At 45.2% G+C, this 17,706-nt stretch overlaps 1 protein-coding gene across 1 annotated transcript in view; it reads right to left on the reverse strand.

The window, feature by feature from the left end:
- MAP1B (microtubule associated protein 1B) overlaps positions 1-16,794 on the reverse strand; it is a 92,627-nt gene extending 75,833 nt beyond the window's left edge. Inside the window, exons 1-2 of the mRNA XM_006078188.4 lie at positions 16,459-16,794; positions 7,703-7,804 (exon numbers count right to left, since the gene is read on the reverse strand). Of these exons, the coding sequence (XP_006078250.3) occupies positions 7,703-7,804; positions 16,459-16,642 (286 nt within the window). The 5' untranslated portion in view covers positions 16,643-16,794. The remainder of the gene's footprint in view (positions 1-7,702; positions 7,805-16,458) is intronic.
- Positions 16,795-17,706: the final 912 nt, after the last annotated feature.

Raw genomic sequence — 17,706 nt, forward strand, 5'->3', positions numbered from 1 at the left:
CAGCTTATTAAAACCTTATTTTCGTCTCGTGTTGATGTTCATCTCTCCCAATCCCGTGGTCCGTTTTTAAGGGCTCCTCCCCAGGGACACTTCTTACTTGCTCACATTTCTCGAGGACCAAGGAAATCTGACTTCACATGCAATAGAAATCATCCAGAGACCGCAGCTGAGAAAACCAAAGGCCTCAGCCCTGGGCACAACGTTTGGATGCTTGCTGTTGCCCGGGTAACATTTAATTAGGCTCGGGCTGCGGCTGGGGTGGGGGTGCTGGTACCTGGGTAACCTTTGTCACTGTGACTAAACCATGGTTGAACAATCAAAATGCAATGCCTACTATGATCTCCATTTCTCACCCTCTCTCTTCTTTAGGAACTGGACTAAATCTGCCCTCACACTCCTCCGTGTGTGTGTCTCTCACACACACACACACAGGTCTTAAATGAAGGAAGCACTGTTTGTGTTCTTTTTAAGCTGTGAATGACTTATTTTCCTAACTAAATTATGACCAGTGGGGATACCTAATTCTTCCGTGGATCCCGTTAAAATTCCTGGCTTCTTAATAAACACTCAAAAATATGACTTGACGTCTTAAAAAAAAAAGATGTTCTTCTTAAAAAAAGCTTAAAAAGCTTATGCTTTATTCCTCATCTTCCACCATTCTTTCTAGCCTGTTTTCATAGATGCTGAACAAAATACCCTACGGAGAACACACAAAAGCAAGCAGTAAAAAAGTAAAGGGGCTTGAGCCGCCGGCTGTGGGGGCCAGCTTTAAAATACAAACGAACACCCATCCACCACAACAACAAACCTAGCAAAACACCAGGGCTCTCTGGTCTCTGGGAATGAAGACAAAAGCACTGACTTTCAGCGTTAAGATGCCGTCCTTGGTGGGCGACAGGAGCAGCTGTTCTCGGATGCACTTAGTCGGATTTAATGGCGGGGTTATTGACGATCCCCCAAATGGTTACTGGGCCCAGGCAGCCAATTTTCTGCTCCCCTCCTGCCTGTGTTTGCCTGTGTTGAATGGCTCCACATTGCTCATGAGGAACCGCTTGGGAGCCATTACAGCCAGCAGAGTAAAGCATTCTTTTGACTTAAAAAAAAGTGAGATGAATGGGTATTTCTAGGATGGTCTGAATAAGCCTTCTTTAACAACCCTGGGGAATGAAGGTGCCTGCACAGGGCAAGAGAACATCATTTTATTCCTCTGACCACACCTGCACCAGAAAGAGAAAATCATGTGCACTATAAGGATCTATGAATATAAATGATTGCTAAATCTCAAAGCTGAGCCAATTGTAAACCTCACAGGAATTAGCACCTAGTGTTGCATACACTACCAAATTCTGGATCTTCTCCTCGGAACGTCTGGACCTCTCACGGTTCCAAAGGAATGCGAGTCGGGGGCAAGCAGGCAAGGTTTGCTGCAGCGTGTGAATGGGAGCACTGGGGCGGGAGCATAGAGCAGGAGGGGCTGGGAAGGCTGAGGGCAGAGGGTGAGCAGAGAAAGGCGAGCAATTTGCATTAAAATGGGAGTCCCCTTCCCAGGCGGGCGGCAATGACCTCAAGGGATGTTAAACAGAGGTCTGGTCACTTCCACAAAAATAAGGCTCTTTATTTGCCAGGTTTCTTCTAAGACCAGGATTCCTCCTATAATCTCGAATGATGATGCAATGAGAAAAGATGAGCCCGATGGGCCTGTGGGCAAGTGCCTGAACCTGTGTGTGTGCTGAGAGGGAAAACAGGAGGATAAAGCGTCTGCTTTCCCTCAGAAATCACAGGGTCCCTGAAGGTTAAGTCAGCCTCTCAAATGCAAGTGAAAGTATAGTTGTGTGCTTTATCTTTCAAAGGTTAGGAGCAGGGCTGAAAACACATTCATTACTGGCTGTCATAGAGGGCTGATGTATTCTAGGCACATACTATTAGGCTATAATTCTGTACAATGACAGACTAAACATACAAGTCTAGACAGAGAAAGAAGATGACTGCAAACATTCTTAGACCATTTCTAAGAGCATCTTAGTATTTTCTTATCAGTCTACCGGCAAATGTAAATCCTTGCCTCATTAATGTCAAAGGGAGGAGGGGATTTGCATGAGTTAAATTCAAAGGGCTTGATTTCAATTCTCCATCAAAAAGCAATCTTGAGGCCAGATATTTTTAGCAGTCACTCAGCACAAATTTGTGGTTTATTTACCTTCCAGAGAAAAGGCATGGATTCTTAAACAGAACCACCCATACACCCATCACAAGGTCAATCACACCACATAAAGCTTTTTGTGAATGTGATCTAGGAGTTGTAAAACTAGTGACAAAAGGTAAACATGCCAAGGTCTCACTATTTATTCAGTTGACTAAGAAAATAAACCACAAGAAATCTCAGTTTCTTAACACTGGCAAAATCTATAGTCATTTGTTGTTTGGAGAGAAGAGAGAAACAGCAATAGGAAGGATCAGAAGATGTTACCCATGGAGGCATTATCACAGCAGGAAAGCCAGCTAGCACCTTTGCTCACATCAGCATAGGCAGGGACAGGACCATTTGGCAAACAGTCTTCAACCATGCCCTGAGGTCCTGCTATGTCAGCACCTTAATGCATCTCCTCCATTTTGCTTTACTGCAGCCCACCAGGCTCCTCCGTCCATGGGATTTTCCAGGCAAGAGTACTGGAGTGGGGTGCCATTGCCTTCTCCCTCACACCCAAAGGACTTTCCTAAACTCAGCCATGCAAGGTTAATAATTGCATGAGGTTAATAAACTCGGCCATGCTGCCCCCTACATATAACCAGGGCCAGCCATGTGCCTTCTGATAATGCTGAAGGCAACTGTTTCTCTAAGAAACACCTTAAAATAATTTTTTAATTATTACAAAAAGGAAGCCAGCCAATATATAAAGCCACCACTTCCCCTAGATAATACTAATCAGCAAATATACAAGTCTGATTGATTTTCACTAAGGGAGACAATTTTAATACTAGTTTACATGTATTGTTTTACTGTGTGATAAGCACTGTTTCAAGATCTTGACACAAATTAAGTCATTCTACCTTCATAAAAACTATGAGGTAGAAGTGATCATCACTGTTTCACAAACAACAGACTGGGGCACAGGATGGTTAGATAACTTGTCAGAGATCCTACAGCAAGTAACTTTTAGAGCTAGGATCTAGACTCTGCATTATGTTGCTGGTGAGAATCTGGGTTAACAAAAATGTTTAATTATTATAGCAGACAGATGTAGCAAAATGATGGGGAAAAAAAGAGACTGAAATTAATTTTCATTCTGGTATCCCTCGTCCTAGGAATCATTTGTATTTGTTTGTTGTTTTGAAATGATGTCTAACCCAGGCAATCATGGGACACTTTCCATGTCCCCTCTCTGCTGTTAGGGGCAGATAGATCTAAAGTTAAGTTAGGGAGAGAAACAAACAGGAATGGAGAGTGAAATAAATGCCATTCAGCATGGTAAACCTAGCTCAATTCTCATGAGAAGATTTATCAAAATGGTTCTCATTCAGCATGATTAAGGTACAAAAAAATACACAGAAAAATTAAAAAAAATTTTATGACAGTATTTGAATTTGGACACATAAGGAAATATAAGACTGTTGCTCTATTGTGAAAAGACTCAATTGTTGAACTTTGGCTTGAGTGAGAACATTGGGGCATGTTCATCAGACAATACCTAACCTTTTCTCTCAAGAGAACTCATCTCACTTGAGTCCACCTTAGATGTGGCCAGGAGTGGTGGTATACCAGGGCTAATCAGCAGGGACCAGCCCCTGCCACACAGACATCTGTTGAAGGATTTTTAGGGAGTCGATGCTGCAACAGCTCTGAGAGAGTAAGATGGCCCTAGATGACTGGCCACTCCAAGAAATAGAGTATGCCAGAGGTGGACAACACTTGGTGACCCCAGGGCTCACACTCTGGGGAACCGGAGAACTCATGACCTCACCATTCAGTAGATGACCCTCACCTTCTGCAGAGAAAGTAACACATTCCAGCATCCTGCTCAAAGGATATTTGTTCAAGATGACTAAACCATTCCACAAGACCTGCAATCTTCAAGAAACAGGCCAACTGAATCTCAAAACCATATTTAAAAACTAGTACATGGGTTGAACGAGTATACGAGCACAAATCTGGTTGTGCTACCGCACAATCTATTACCTGCCCTGGAGGCTATCACTAGTCTTTTATAAGGGATCTCCAATTCTTAAAAATAGCAATAGAGGTATAATAACATGAGTGTAAAGCAGGCAGAAGAGCTATCCCAGTTCTCCATCTACAGCTGGGCCTTCATATCCACAGGATCCTTCTCTACAGATTCAACCAACTGAGGATTGAAAATATACACTTAATTCTAGAAAGTTCCAAAAAGCAATACTGGAATTTGCCACAGGCTGGCAACTATTTGCATAGCTTTTAGGTATTACACATTGTATTAGGTATTATAAGTAACCTAGAGATGACTTAAAGAATACGAGGACGTGCATAGGTCACACACAAATATGAAGCCATTTCATATAAGAGCCTTGAGCATTCACTGACTTTGGTATCCACGGGTGTCCTGAATCAAGTCTCTGCAGGTTCCCATTGCCACTACATGGTGTCAGAGAGGACAATGAATATAATAACTCCGCTAGCCTAAACAAAAGCAAACAAAAACTGTTTGGACATGATGCAGAGTGCAATTTTATGCTAGTCTGTATGTGACTGTTAAACGCCTGCTCTTCTCACAAGAAGATAAGAGTAAGCAAAGTAGTGACTGGTTTTTTTTGTTGTTCATCACTGTGTGTTCACCCTTCCCATCCCACAGTGCCTGGCACACTGTAGGTGCTATCTAGGTTTTTTTTTTTTAAACTAGCTGAAGAAACAACTTTTTTTCCCCTCTATTTTTTTTTCCATGCAGCATGAGGAATCTTAGTTCCCCGACCAGGGATTGAACCTATGCCCCCTGCAGTGGAAATGTGGTGTCTTAATCACTGGACCACAAGGAAGTCCCAAAGAAGAGCTTTATTTACTTTTTTTTAAAGATTTGTGACCTTCCTCTTGTTCTGTGCCTAAACTCAGTTAACTTAGATTCTTGCAACTCGAAATGCAGAGGTTCAGCTGACTCCACTTATGGGTTTGAGGTTCATGCTTCAGCTTCTACAAGTACTAGGAGTGGGGAAGAGACACTAGATGTGGAGCCACTTAAAAACAGATCTCAAAATTTCCCTTGAAACCCTTCAACCAGTTCAGGAAAAGCTAAAGGCTTCCTTGGGTCCATCCAGCGATCACTCACCCTATTGATCTCTGCTCAACCCAATTTTGCATCCTCCTCCAAGATAACATCTCTTCTCTCTAAAACACACTCACTTACCTGAACTGAACCCGAAGTGTGCTCTTATCATCTGTGGAAGTCTGAGTTAGAAACCTTCACCCCACGCTGAAGGGGAAGGTTCACAGGGCCTCATCCTCACAGGCTGCATTCTAGATGCTTGGCCCTCGGGGAAAGGCCCAGCCCTGCACCGTGCTCTCTTAGGCTGGGGAGCGAAGCTCGTAACATCTTCTGAGTTGGCAAGAATGGGAAGGTGCTGTGTGTCCAGGGGCCAACCTCTGGACACACAGCCTAGCGTAGCACTGCTACAACTAGGCAGGTAACCAATCCTTACTGGAGGTTTCAGCAGGAAAAAGAGGGATAATGGGGTACATAGGCTAAAGCAGCGGTTTGGGGGACCAGAACTTCCTAGGCCACAAGAGTAACGCCAGGTCTCTGGTTCAAAAACGGTTCATTCTTTAGCAATTCTTGCAGCCTTTCATTTTGCAATACACTGTCATTCTATAAAGTCAATCCAAGTATGAATGAACACAATGAGCATCATAGGATTCATTTACCAAAAAAAAAAAAAAGTCATAGTAAGAAAACCAGAACAACCTACAGAGAGAGGATAAAAGCTTGAATTTTACATTTTGAAACATACTTGTTGGAAAAGGGTACTTTCCTTATTTTTCTTTTCATAAGATGATTTTAAAGTCATGGAAATATGCAAGACATAAAAATACAACATAACAACAAGATAAACAACCACATACTATACCTTAATTTCAGCAAATCACGTGCTGTCTGATAGGCTCTGAACCATTCTCTTTTTTTCTCAATGCAAAGTTACTTAAGAGCAGGTTTTCACATGGCTTTGCAGCAATTTTAACTTTTAATGAACCAGCTCTTGTTAAGTTTTTCTTAACACATTTACTCAACTCCATGCTTGAAAGCTATGATTCATTTGATAACTGGAAAGTATGGGATTTTATTCTAAGATCAAACTCAAAGAGAAGAATGATTCCAGTCTCATGGGCACACTGCTGCAGTCAAGTGTGATGTGTGAAGAGGCTGACATTCTGTACGTGGCTTCAAATCTCTCGAAGCACAAGGCTAGAAGAATACGATACTGCTGTGCTGTACTTAGTAACTCAGTCATGTCCGAGTCTTTGTGACCTCAATGGATTGCAGCCCACCAGGCTCCTCTGTCCACAGCAATTCTCCAGGCAAGAATACTGGAGTGGCTTGCCATGCCCTCCTCCAGGGATCTTCCCAACCCAGGGATTGAAACCAGGTCTCCCACACTACAGGCAGATTCTTTATCATCTGAGCCACCAGGGAAAACCAAGAATACTGGAGTGGGTAGCCTATCCCTTCTCAAGGGGATCTTCCACACCCAGGAATCAAACTGGGGTCTCCTGCATTGCAGATGCATTTTTTACTAGCTGAGCTATCAGAGAAGCCCAATGGAATATGAAGTAATCAGTCAAAAAGGCTGAACTTCATTGCTGATTTTATCAATGCCAAAAAAATGTGCAATCATACAACAAAATCATAGAGACAGAAAAGAGTAGTCTCTATTTTACATAAAGTGTAGGTCATATTCAAAAAATAAAATGCCAAATGGCAACTGCGATATGGCAATGGCAGAACTTTTGAGAGACACACCCCAGGTTGAGTCTTTACAGACCAGGAACTGTTCATAATCCTCAAATGTGCCCAAGTGGGAGAAGCATGGGTCACCCTCACAAGAGGAAGACAAGGTGGGTGAGTCTGACTACCTCCTCAGTGAAGTAGCTGGTTAGCAGCAGAATCTTCATAAATGACAAATTTTTGTGTCCTTACCTTTAATTATCCAGTAGTATTCATTTTCATCTCTGAAAGAAAGGCTATCTTAACAGTAGTTTGGAATTCCCGACTCTTTTACCCACACTAAGTGGGAGATAATGCAATGATGAAATGATGATACATACTTCATTGAGATAGATAATACAGAAATGCATATATTTCATTTTCTTGAGAGGGAGGGTGCTTACGGAATTCTGGGAGCATCCAATTTGTATTCATAACTTCATGTGAGTAAAATTCACATTTAAATAGACTACAATCTATTAAGCTCAGAGTATAGTGAGATAAGTATGAAATTTTTAAATTTACCCTGGAACTTAAAATCTTCTAAGACTCCACAAAATAGAAACCCACACAATGACAACTTAAGAGTTAGCTGACTTTCTTAAAAGGTGGCTTCTTGCTCACCTAGTTGATAATAACAAACACAGGAGAATCCTTTAGCAATAAAAGGAAGTCTTTTCCATGCCCCAGGCAAAGCTTTCCAGCCAAGCGCCTGTTTCTTTCGAATTCTAGATTGACTACTACAGAACTGAAAGCCTCACCTGGAACTTCAGGAGAGAACCTTGCTGAGTGTCGGGATACAAAAAGTTTCAGTTCTTGATCCAGATTGCATTCAATCAGGTTTGTGTCCCATGATCGGATTCCTAAGGAAGGAAAGGAAGACAGATGACAGACCACCAGTTAGTCACTTCACTGTGGTTTGGAAAACATCACTGTAGCATTTCTCAGGCTTGCAGGAAGGGAGTGGAGACTCTTGCTGAAGAGCTTGGTGACCAGCAGTGGATGCCCACAAAATGGGAGGGCGGGGGAGGTCTCTCTACCAGGCCACAGGGGAAGGATAACTAGCAGTGTGGACTGAACTTCTGCCCCTCGTAACATGTAAATGCAGCTCTTCTGGAAGAGTAAAAGAAAACAGCTATTAGGGAAGTGACAGGCTTTACTCCTGAGAGGGAGCAGAAAAGGACAGGAAGATGGTGAGCTCCGTAGCAGTTAGGGGGCTACTAGACAATCGCTGGCTTTCCCATGGTCCACTTGTACGTGGCTAGAAAACGGAGAATGAGGGTGGGAAGTAAATATGGGGGCTGGCATTCATGTCCACATGTCTGTTTTTAAAGGTTTTCGCAGTGTGCATGCGCATTTTGTATGCGTATCTGGTTACTATTCTTTACTCCTCCCATTTTTGACCTTGATTTCTCAGCCCCTGGATATCAATCAAAATGTGTGTGATCTTTGCTAAGAAGGCAGATCTGGCCTATCTGTCCTCCCAGGCGTTTACCTGACTAGCTTGGCAGACAGCTCTTTCATTCACAATTGTTAGTTGTCCCGCATTTTCTTATCCAGAGGCAAAGAGATGTGGCAACTTTTTATACTTTATAAACTTCTACAGAGTTGGGGGCCGTGAACTATTCCCATAAAAGTTCACAAGGCTGGAAGCTGGAGTGAGGGGTGCTGATGCCCTACCTCCCTCCTCTCTCCTGACCTTCCAAAAGAGGGGGCTAGAGGGGAACCCAGAGAACAGCAGAGAAGGGAGGGCCAGTCATCACAGAACTCTGGAGTATATTTTTATATCTTCCCAAATAGATGACTCATGGGAGAACCATTATGTAGACTGTATCCTTGACTCTACCCCTGCATGGAGCATCCTCAACCGCCAGAAACAAACCTCTGAAGAGCAATCATTTACTCTCTACTAAAGGCAGGGACTTAAACATGTAGGTGTATCACACAGGTGAACTATCTCTAAATAAACACTTGATCATTTAATCATTTTTGCTGGTCATTAGTCATGCATCCAGACTTGGGAGTATAAATGGCAGTATGTTACTTAAACATACCTCTTAAATCCTTAAAGTATATCTGCATTTTACCCCTATTTAAATCTTGTTCAGTTTTCCTATTCTGCAAAGAATCAATGTATATACACAAACTACAAAGATTCTGTAAACTGAGTTGACTATACATCTAAAATATCTTCAGATGATGCACCAAACAGCACTCCAAATTATGAGAAATATTTTCAAGCAGATGTACATCCACTAAATAGATGTAGATATTTCTCATACAATCCATGCGAAGGATTCAGGTGTGCAAGAGTTAACATTGCTAAAGAGAGGCTAAATTATAAGGGAGAATTTTATGGGTCTCCCTGGAAACATTAACAGCCTCAGTTTGCATTTGTGCTAATGGAACACTTAGGTTTTAACAAGAAAGGCATGTTGTGATTTTGTGAATCTTTTTCATGCAGAATTGATAAAGAGGTTTCCTTTTTGTTCCACAGAAAGCTTGACAGGTGAAGAGGTCTGAATTCATTAAAATATTTGACTTCCACATATATATTCTATATATTCAGCTAGCGTGGAAAATCATCAAGCCCCTGTCTGAACTGCTTAATTGGAAATTGGTGACTGGATTATCTATGCTCCAGGTCTGAGCTCCACTTTGTCTTCTGGCTTGTCAAGTAGGGTCAATAAGTTAATAATGAGACATACATATTTAAATTAAATTCACACGATTTTTCTGCCTTTGTTCTAAGTAATGTCTAAATTGCTACATTATTTGAATGGCTTCATCTAGGGCTATACATAGACTTGTTCTAGATTGTTGTTTGCCATTGTTCCCTTGGCTTCAATTAACTTGTCATGACACAGGCAATTAAACGTTTGCTTTTTCTTTCATAAACTTCTGCTTCTATGATTTGCAATTTAAAAGTGGAAAAAGTATGAAACAGTAGAAAAAGCATTCAGTAATTTTTTAAGTTCCATTAGCAAACAACTGATAAAATGATTCTTTCTCTTTTTTATACTTCCAGTGAAATTAAAAATTCAGGTTCTCTTTTTCAAGGGAGCAATTTCCAGCCAAATTACATCTTAAGAATGCATAATCACTACTACCACTTATAAAATAAAGGTTACAATGGATTTACCGGTTATTTTAGTTGAAAACGAAAATTTTGGAACCAGGCCACTTTCTATACCAATTTTAGAAAGAAAATACTGTGTAATTACTTTGTACCTTCTACTGGATAATGTTAGTAAAGGGAAATAGTACCTCTCAAGGAAAGCTGTTACAGCATTCCATTGGTTTATATATCTCCCCTTTGTGCCTAAGAGGAAGCCAGCAGTGGACCCTCTAAAGCTCACAGGACCAAAATAAAGTCTTCTTCGGCCCTTCTCACATTGACCCCTCCCTGAGTTCATGACTGGAGGGGACAGTGGGGTGCTGGTAAAGAGGTTCCAAAGAGGCTTTCAGAAGGAGGTCATCCTGGGCTCTGGTGAGAAGTAGAAAAGCCACGGAATTTTCTGGCCCGTTTTTTGACTGTCCCCCCAAACAACGCCAGGTCAAGTTCTTCCCTGGGCCTTTGCTTCTCCAGCAAATCTCTGTCATGACTATGCCCTTATTGGCTTTCTCAGATGGGGGCAAAATAACTCCACCAGTTGGAGGAAATCAACCTGCACTTCCCTCTTTGCCCAGCCATCCCCCACATCATGAGGCATGAGGGAATCTTAGCTCCCCCACCAGGGATCGAACCTGTTACCCCCTGCATTGGAAGCATGGAGTCTTAACCACTGGACCACTAGGAAGTCCTTACCTCCACTTTTTAAACTGGGCCCAGAGAGCACCTGCCACGCCTGGGCAGTTGGCCTATGGTGAGGCACCCTGAGAACTCCCCTGCATGAGCCAGGGCTGGAAGCTAGTACCATCTCTCTCTAGCCTGATGACCAGTGGGGAACAAAGGACCTTTCCATCTCAGTTCTGATTCCAGGGGGAGCAATGCACAAAGGGAAGGCTAAGTGCATGTGAAGTTGACGGATGAAAGAAAGAGGGAAAAAAGGTGCGTGTGGCAGGAGGGTAGGGGGCAGGAAGCCCAGGACAAGTCAGGGTGAACCATAAGAGCCACGTCCTCTTACTTTGTACAGGTTAGACTTCACCAAGTTTACTGATGATGCAAGCATTTTATAGGATTATTTAATAAAAGCAACATTTGTTTTAAAAGCCTCTCATTTAAAGGCTAAAATCTATATCCTGAAAGAAACAACAGATAGAAAGCATGAGGAAACGGCCAGCGTCCATTGCGTGTTGAAATGGTACCCGGTTTCAATCTGCTACTGGGACCTACAACAAGTTGATGTTTTTCCATGAGCTTTAGTTGCTCCCTCTCAGAAATAGACTTTTGACTATTTTTTGCCCAACTTCCTAAATTATTTAACTACAACCATAAAATTATATTTGTAAAACTATATTAAATAGTGATCTGAAGTCAGATTAGACTCATAAAGAAATAATTAAAACAAAGGAAATGCTAAATTCAGTAAGGTTTTATTTTTTAGAGAAAAATTTTCCTATTTTTTCCCCCTTGACCTAACCTTCAATTTGCTTTCCCCCTTTGTTTTAAGCCAACAAGTTGATGTTCATAATTTATGTGTTCTGTGTAATGCAGGCAAGGGAGGCCCATCTTACACAGAGTTCATCATTTCAAAGCATTGATGATAAATAACTTAGGTCTTGGCTGGCATCTTACATAAGAAACAAGCAAAAGAAGTGATTTATAATAAGTTATTTATTGGCAGTAAAAGTTGGAACTTATTTAAAAGGTAAACCTTGACAGAAAATTAACAATGACTCATCAATTTAACGACCTTAAGTTTGGGGACTGGCTTATATTTGGATCATAGAACTCTTTGAGTAGATAATACCAATTAAGCAGCGCAAGCAGAAATCCATCTGCCTTTTGATTTTGAAACGTATGAAGATAGATGGATAGAATAAATATATCATTCCCCAACATTTCTTTTCATTCCCACCACCCCGTTGTTTTCCTGTTAAAACAAAATGGAAACAAAGCCCTAACTCTTTCCTGGGTTCTTAATTCTCTTAACCAATTTACACTGAAAGTATTCAATAAATGACAATGTAATTAGCAAAACTTACATCTAAAAATCCAGGGCAGTAGATGTTACACACATCTATCTTTCTGATGAACAAATCCTGCTGATTCCCAATGTTAACCAGAGGAAAGTTACACTCTAACAGCAAGTGAAATCAAACTGACACTTAGTGTTTTTTACATGTTTTAGTTTAAAAAATAAAATAAAATAAAACGAAGCAATGAAAACTCTTCACAAGGCTCTAGAATTAGTTTTGCAAAACATGAGTGTATGTAGTCTATGTCCCAAAATAAATTGGAGGAGGGGAGACTCTGCTAAAAACGGGGATGACTGTTAAGTCTATGTTGGAAACTAATTAGGAAGGGGGCAAAGGAGGTGCCAAGGAGTGACAATGGTTTGGCATGGAGTCCTGCATAACTAACTAAATAAAGCTAGACCAGTCTGAGCAAAGACTGTTGTTTCAGACTTAAGAAATGACCAGACCCTACATTATGCATTTTGAATGCAGCTGAAGAAACAAACGATGGTCTTCTGTCCTTGTGTAACCAAGCAGGACCTTATGGGACATTCCTGGGACAGACCCCTCCCCTATACCCTCTGCTTTAGTTCCTCTCTGAAATAGCTAGATATTAGTATCTGAAGCATATTTCCTGAGTTATTTTTCAGATGCTAAAATCACCATCAAATGGAAGAAATTAACTACTTGATGACCATCCGCACATAGTCCTGTTTAACGTAGTCTTGTGCTGTGCCTAGTCACTCGGTCATGTCCAACTCTTTGCAACCCCATGGACTGTACCCACCAGGCTCCTCTGTCCATGGGGATTTTCCAGGCAAGAATACTGGAGTGTGTTGTCATGCCCTTCACCAAGGGATCTCAACCCAGGGATCCGAACCAAGCTCTCCTGCATTGTAGGCGGATTCTTTACCATCTGAGCCAGCAAGAAAGCCCATCGTAGTCTTGTTACCTCATCATCAATCTAATTCTTAATTAGAATATGGTGTCTGAGCTGATCACACACTCTGGGACACCCTCCCTTACACTGCCCTTAAAAATGCTTTGTTGAAACCCTTGGGGGATTTCGGGGGTCTTGAGCACGAGCTCCCCATTCTCCTTACATCAGCATCTTACAATAAAGCTGCACTTTCCTTCACCACAACCTGGGGTCAGTAGATTGGCTTTACTGCGTGCAAGTGAGCTGCCTCGAGTTTGATTCAGTAACACTAGGTTTCAAGAAGCATGTACTCAGCCTCCATGGTGGGCTGATTCAGGCCTATTGATGTACTTGCATTTCCGCCATCTTCCTACAGATTTATTTTCTGGGTTTCCCGTAGAGCCTTAAATCATCAAATGGCAAAAATCCAAGTCGCTAGGGTCTCCAGACTCAGAGGGCCTCATCCGGATGAGAGGGGAGACAAGCAAGAGGGGCAGAAGATGAACCGCTTTCCCTGCGGAAAGGCTGCGGCACACAACCAGGGCCGAACCCCCGGAGTACCTCCATCTTGCTTCACACAACCGGTCCCATGGGCACCAGCCACCGCAGCCATGGTATCAGAGTGACCTCTGGAGGAGGAGGCCTTGCTGGAACCTGAGAGCTGAGGAAGCATCACATCAGGCCAGGGCAACAGCCAGCCTGCCCTGTTACTAAGTCATCTCTGTCTGTCAGAAAAGCTACGGGAGCAGTATTTCCCCTTAGCACTGGAAGGCCCTCTGGTTTGAGCTGCATCCAAGACCCCAGGACCCAAGAGAGTTGATCTCCAGAGGAAAAGCAGCATCTGTTACTGTGCCTTAGGAAATGGCTTTGCTCATTCACTTGGTTGATTCTTAATGGGATCAATACTGCTATTTCAGAGTTCCCTGCAAAAAGCTGACTAAATCAGGGCACTAAAAAATCAGGAAGGCATGCTGACTGAAAAGGACACCTGAGGGGGTTTCTGGGGGTCCCAGGAATGTCCATTTCTTGATCGGGATCACACAGCTATGTCTTTTTGTGAAAATTCACCAAGCTCCTCATTTATGATTTGAGCCTTTCCCTCACTACATAATACGTCAATAAATTTTAAAAAAGAAAAGGGGCAAGAAGACAAAATTGAACTCGATCACTAAGTTCCAGTAGCGTGAAAAATAGTCGAGACCACGTCACAGTGAACGATAACTTGGGTGAATCTAGTTTATCCTCAAACAGAAGCAGCTTCAATAAACCCCCTGAGAAATAGGGCACTAAAAGGGTGATCAGCAGAGTAACAAAGCAGGAAGATAATTACACGGAAGGTGATTGCTGAGCCACCTCCCTGCATGGGGTGCTGCCCACAAGTGGATGACTACTGCCTTTGTATAAAGGCGAGCTCGAGAAATTGCTCTTTGATCTCCCTGTGATGTTCGCCTGGCCTGCACTAACATCATGACGGGGCCAAAAATTAGTGATGCTGCAGAGCCGGCATTCTGTCACTTATGAGTGCTGTGACCTTGAGCTGGTCTCCCTATCGCTTCCTGCCTCTCTGGGCCCCCGTCTCCAAAATGGGGATGAGGGTCCCTCTCCTCACACCACATCGGGTGGTTATGCACCTTTTATACATAGAAACACACCTGCTTTATTATTACTTCCCAGCAAAAGTGCTGACAAATAATATTTTTTTAAAAACCCGAAGTCATAGATTCATACAGCAGCCACACCCAAAGTCAGTACGTGTGAAATTTTTCAAGGAGAAAATGTGCAAATAAACTAAATTAGCACTGATCAAATTCAAAGGACTATAGTTTGACAAATGAAGGGTTATTAGATGCTCAAATGAGGCATTTCACTATTGACCTAGCCTATTCTTCCATTTTTTCTTTCCGAATAAAATAACAAGTCTGCTTTCTGCTCACATTTTTTTCTTTTTTTAAGCCAAAAAGTAACACCAGTGCTTTAAAGTTAAACAAAAGAACCAGGTCTGCAACTCGAGTCTCCACCCTGCAGCCTTTTGTTCTGGGCACAGGCGACCGTTTCCAAATGCAGAGGCAGACCACTAGAGTTTAATTTTTTTCCATCTAAAACAAGGTTTTCTCGCGTCTTTCATGGGGAGTGGGGGGCGGGCGCGGGGAACGAGGGCTGCGTGAACGCCCTTTGTCCGCCTCGGGCTGCCGTAGAGACCGCAGTGCGGACTGCACCACGCCCACTAGCCGGTGTCTCGGGGCACACGCGCTTCAGCACCACCCCGAGAGAATAGAGCGCGGGCTGGGGTTGTGGAGAGACCGGCGACCTCGGTCAGGGAGAAGGGGAGGTCTGCGATGCCGGGGGGAAAGGGAAAGGCAGAGGACAGAGCTGCCCACCTGGGGACTTCGCGCGCAACAAAGCCGGGTTGAGGCAGACGAGGGGGCACACAGCACCCCCAAGCCCCGGCGGAACGCACGCCCGGCCGGCCGCGCCCAGTGGGGGCGCCGCAGTGCGGGGGGCAGGTGCATCGGGCGGGGGCACTGCGGCAGCCCGGGTGGGGCTGCGGGGCGGGGCGGTCCGCGCGCCCGAGGCTGCGCCCGCTGGACCCTTACGGCCCCGCCCAGGGTTTCCCAGCGAACCGCTATTCGGCCTCTGCAGAGCGCGCTCCTACTGCCCGCACCGGGCCAGGCGCCGGTCCTATCCACCACCCCACCCCCAAGCCATCACTCCCGAGGCAAAGACTTTTAAAAGGAGAAGCCCCACCCCGCAACTTGGGGGTCCCATTGTCCTTGCTGAAAGCTGCAACCGAGGCCCCAGGGGCAGTAGAGAGGCAGGCGCCGTCTGGGAACGAGGCGCAGGCGGTTCTCCATCTCTGCGTCCCGGGGGGCGGGGGGGGGGGGGGGGGGGCGGGCGTGGCCCTAGGACTAGCCTAGTCATTCCGAGGGAAGAAAAGATGGAGAGGTTTTAAGCCAGCAAAGGCACTTCTCGGGGCTGAGGTGGTTGTGGCTAGAGGGATTCCCACGCGCTCCCTGGCACATGGTACTTCAGCCTCGGGTCTGCTGACGAGGGGCAATCCCAGCACTTTGCCGGGGGTGGGGGGAGATGAAAGAGGTAATTGCAACGTCCCCCCGGCCCCCCCCACACACCTTTGGTGTCCTGCGGTTGCGGCTTTATTGCAGCCTCTGCCCCTTTGACACCTGCATCTCATTTAGCGGGAGAGGCGGTAGCCAGCTGGAATCTGTAGACCCAGCCTGGTGACGGATCCCTCAAGGTTAGGAGACTCTCCCACTGGGTCGCAAATCTAATAATTTGCATTATTCTCCGAAATGAACCTGGGGGGGGGGCGGGGAAGGAATCTGGACAGAGTGCGGGAAGTGGCGGGGAAAGGCCTGGGTGCGGGGCGTGCCGGAGGAGAAAGGTGGCCGCCGTGCCCTGGGTGGGGTCGCGTTTGCGCGTCTCCCCGAACGCGTCCCCTGGGGGCGCAGGGCCTCTTACCAAGCTCGATGTTGCCGATGGCGCGTCGCAGGTGCTCCTCGGTCACAATCTCGCCGACGACCACCAGCAGGTAGAATTTGCTGTCGAGGAAGCGATGCGACAGGCTGGGCGAGGTGGTCGCCGCTGGGTTGGCAATGCTGCCGGAGGGCTCAGGCTCGGCGGCTTCTACCACCACGGTCGCCATCCTGCCGGCCCGTTAAGCCTCGGCCAAGTGCCCGGCTCCAGCCGCTCCGCTCGTCTGCGGCAGGAGAAAGGATTATATCCGAAGGTGCTGTCTTCGCTCCGCCCCCTGCGTCTCCCCTCCTCCTGGCGCTACGCGCCGCCTCCCCCTCCGCCCTCTCTGAGAGCGCGCGGCGGAGAGGAGCCAGGAGTGAGAGAGGGCGGGGAGGCGGCGCCTCTTTTATATGGAGACTAGGCAGAGCGCCGGGGAGGAGGAGGGGGAGGAGGAGGAAGAGGAGGAGGGAAGGACCACCCGGCACATCCTCGCGGGGTGGCTGCCTCCGCTCTTCCAACCGTTGGCCCAGGGCTGATGTCATCTGCAGCAAATCATCTCGCCCGCGGCCCGGAAGCTGGAGGGCCGAGGTGTGCGGACAATGGTCAGGGCAGGGCCGCGAGTCAAGGGGCTGGAGGACTCGACGAGGGGAAAACACTCCCAACCTACACCCGCACCCACGGCCACTGCCGGCTCCAAACCCTCACCCCGCCTGTGCAGGAGAAGTGGATGGGTTTCCATTTTCAGAGTCGGGATATTTACCTTGTTCTAGGTCCACAGGCCAGGCCTCTGCCTTGGGTGCCGTCTGCGATGAAGCCAGGTCTTCAGGGTCTGTGTTAGCACAGCGGACGTGGGGCTGAGGGTACCCCGCCCAGGAAGATGGAACCTGTCTTTTCTCTGATGTTGTGGATTTCGGAAGACATATTTACCAGTATTCACCACCTACACATGAAGAATACACCAAAAATGCAAAACCTCAGCTTACCATTGTTCAGGCTTTGGAACTTATTCTGCAAGACCCACTGATGAAAAAGTACTGGCTTTGTAGTGCTCATGGGAAATGAGAAGAATACAGATCCATTATTCCAGATACAGATTTCTGGTCTTAATAATATGCTGAACAGATAGTATCAGGCATAACAATAAAGAGAAGATACTGTCTCTATCCAGCGGGATTATAGTGACTATAGTGTACTTTTCAGTTCCTTGGGGAACACACAAGCAAAATTATTTCATGCAACAGTGACGTCTTTTAA

Source organism: Bubalus bubalis, chromosome 19 (genome assembly GCF_019923935.1).
Source record: "Bubalus bubalis isolate 160015118507 breed Murrah chromosome 19, NDDB_SH_1, whole genome shotgun sequence".
NCBI classification, from domain to species: domain Eukaryota; kingdom Metazoa; phylum Chordata; class Mammalia; order Artiodactyla; family Bovidae; genus Bubalus; species Bubalus bubalis.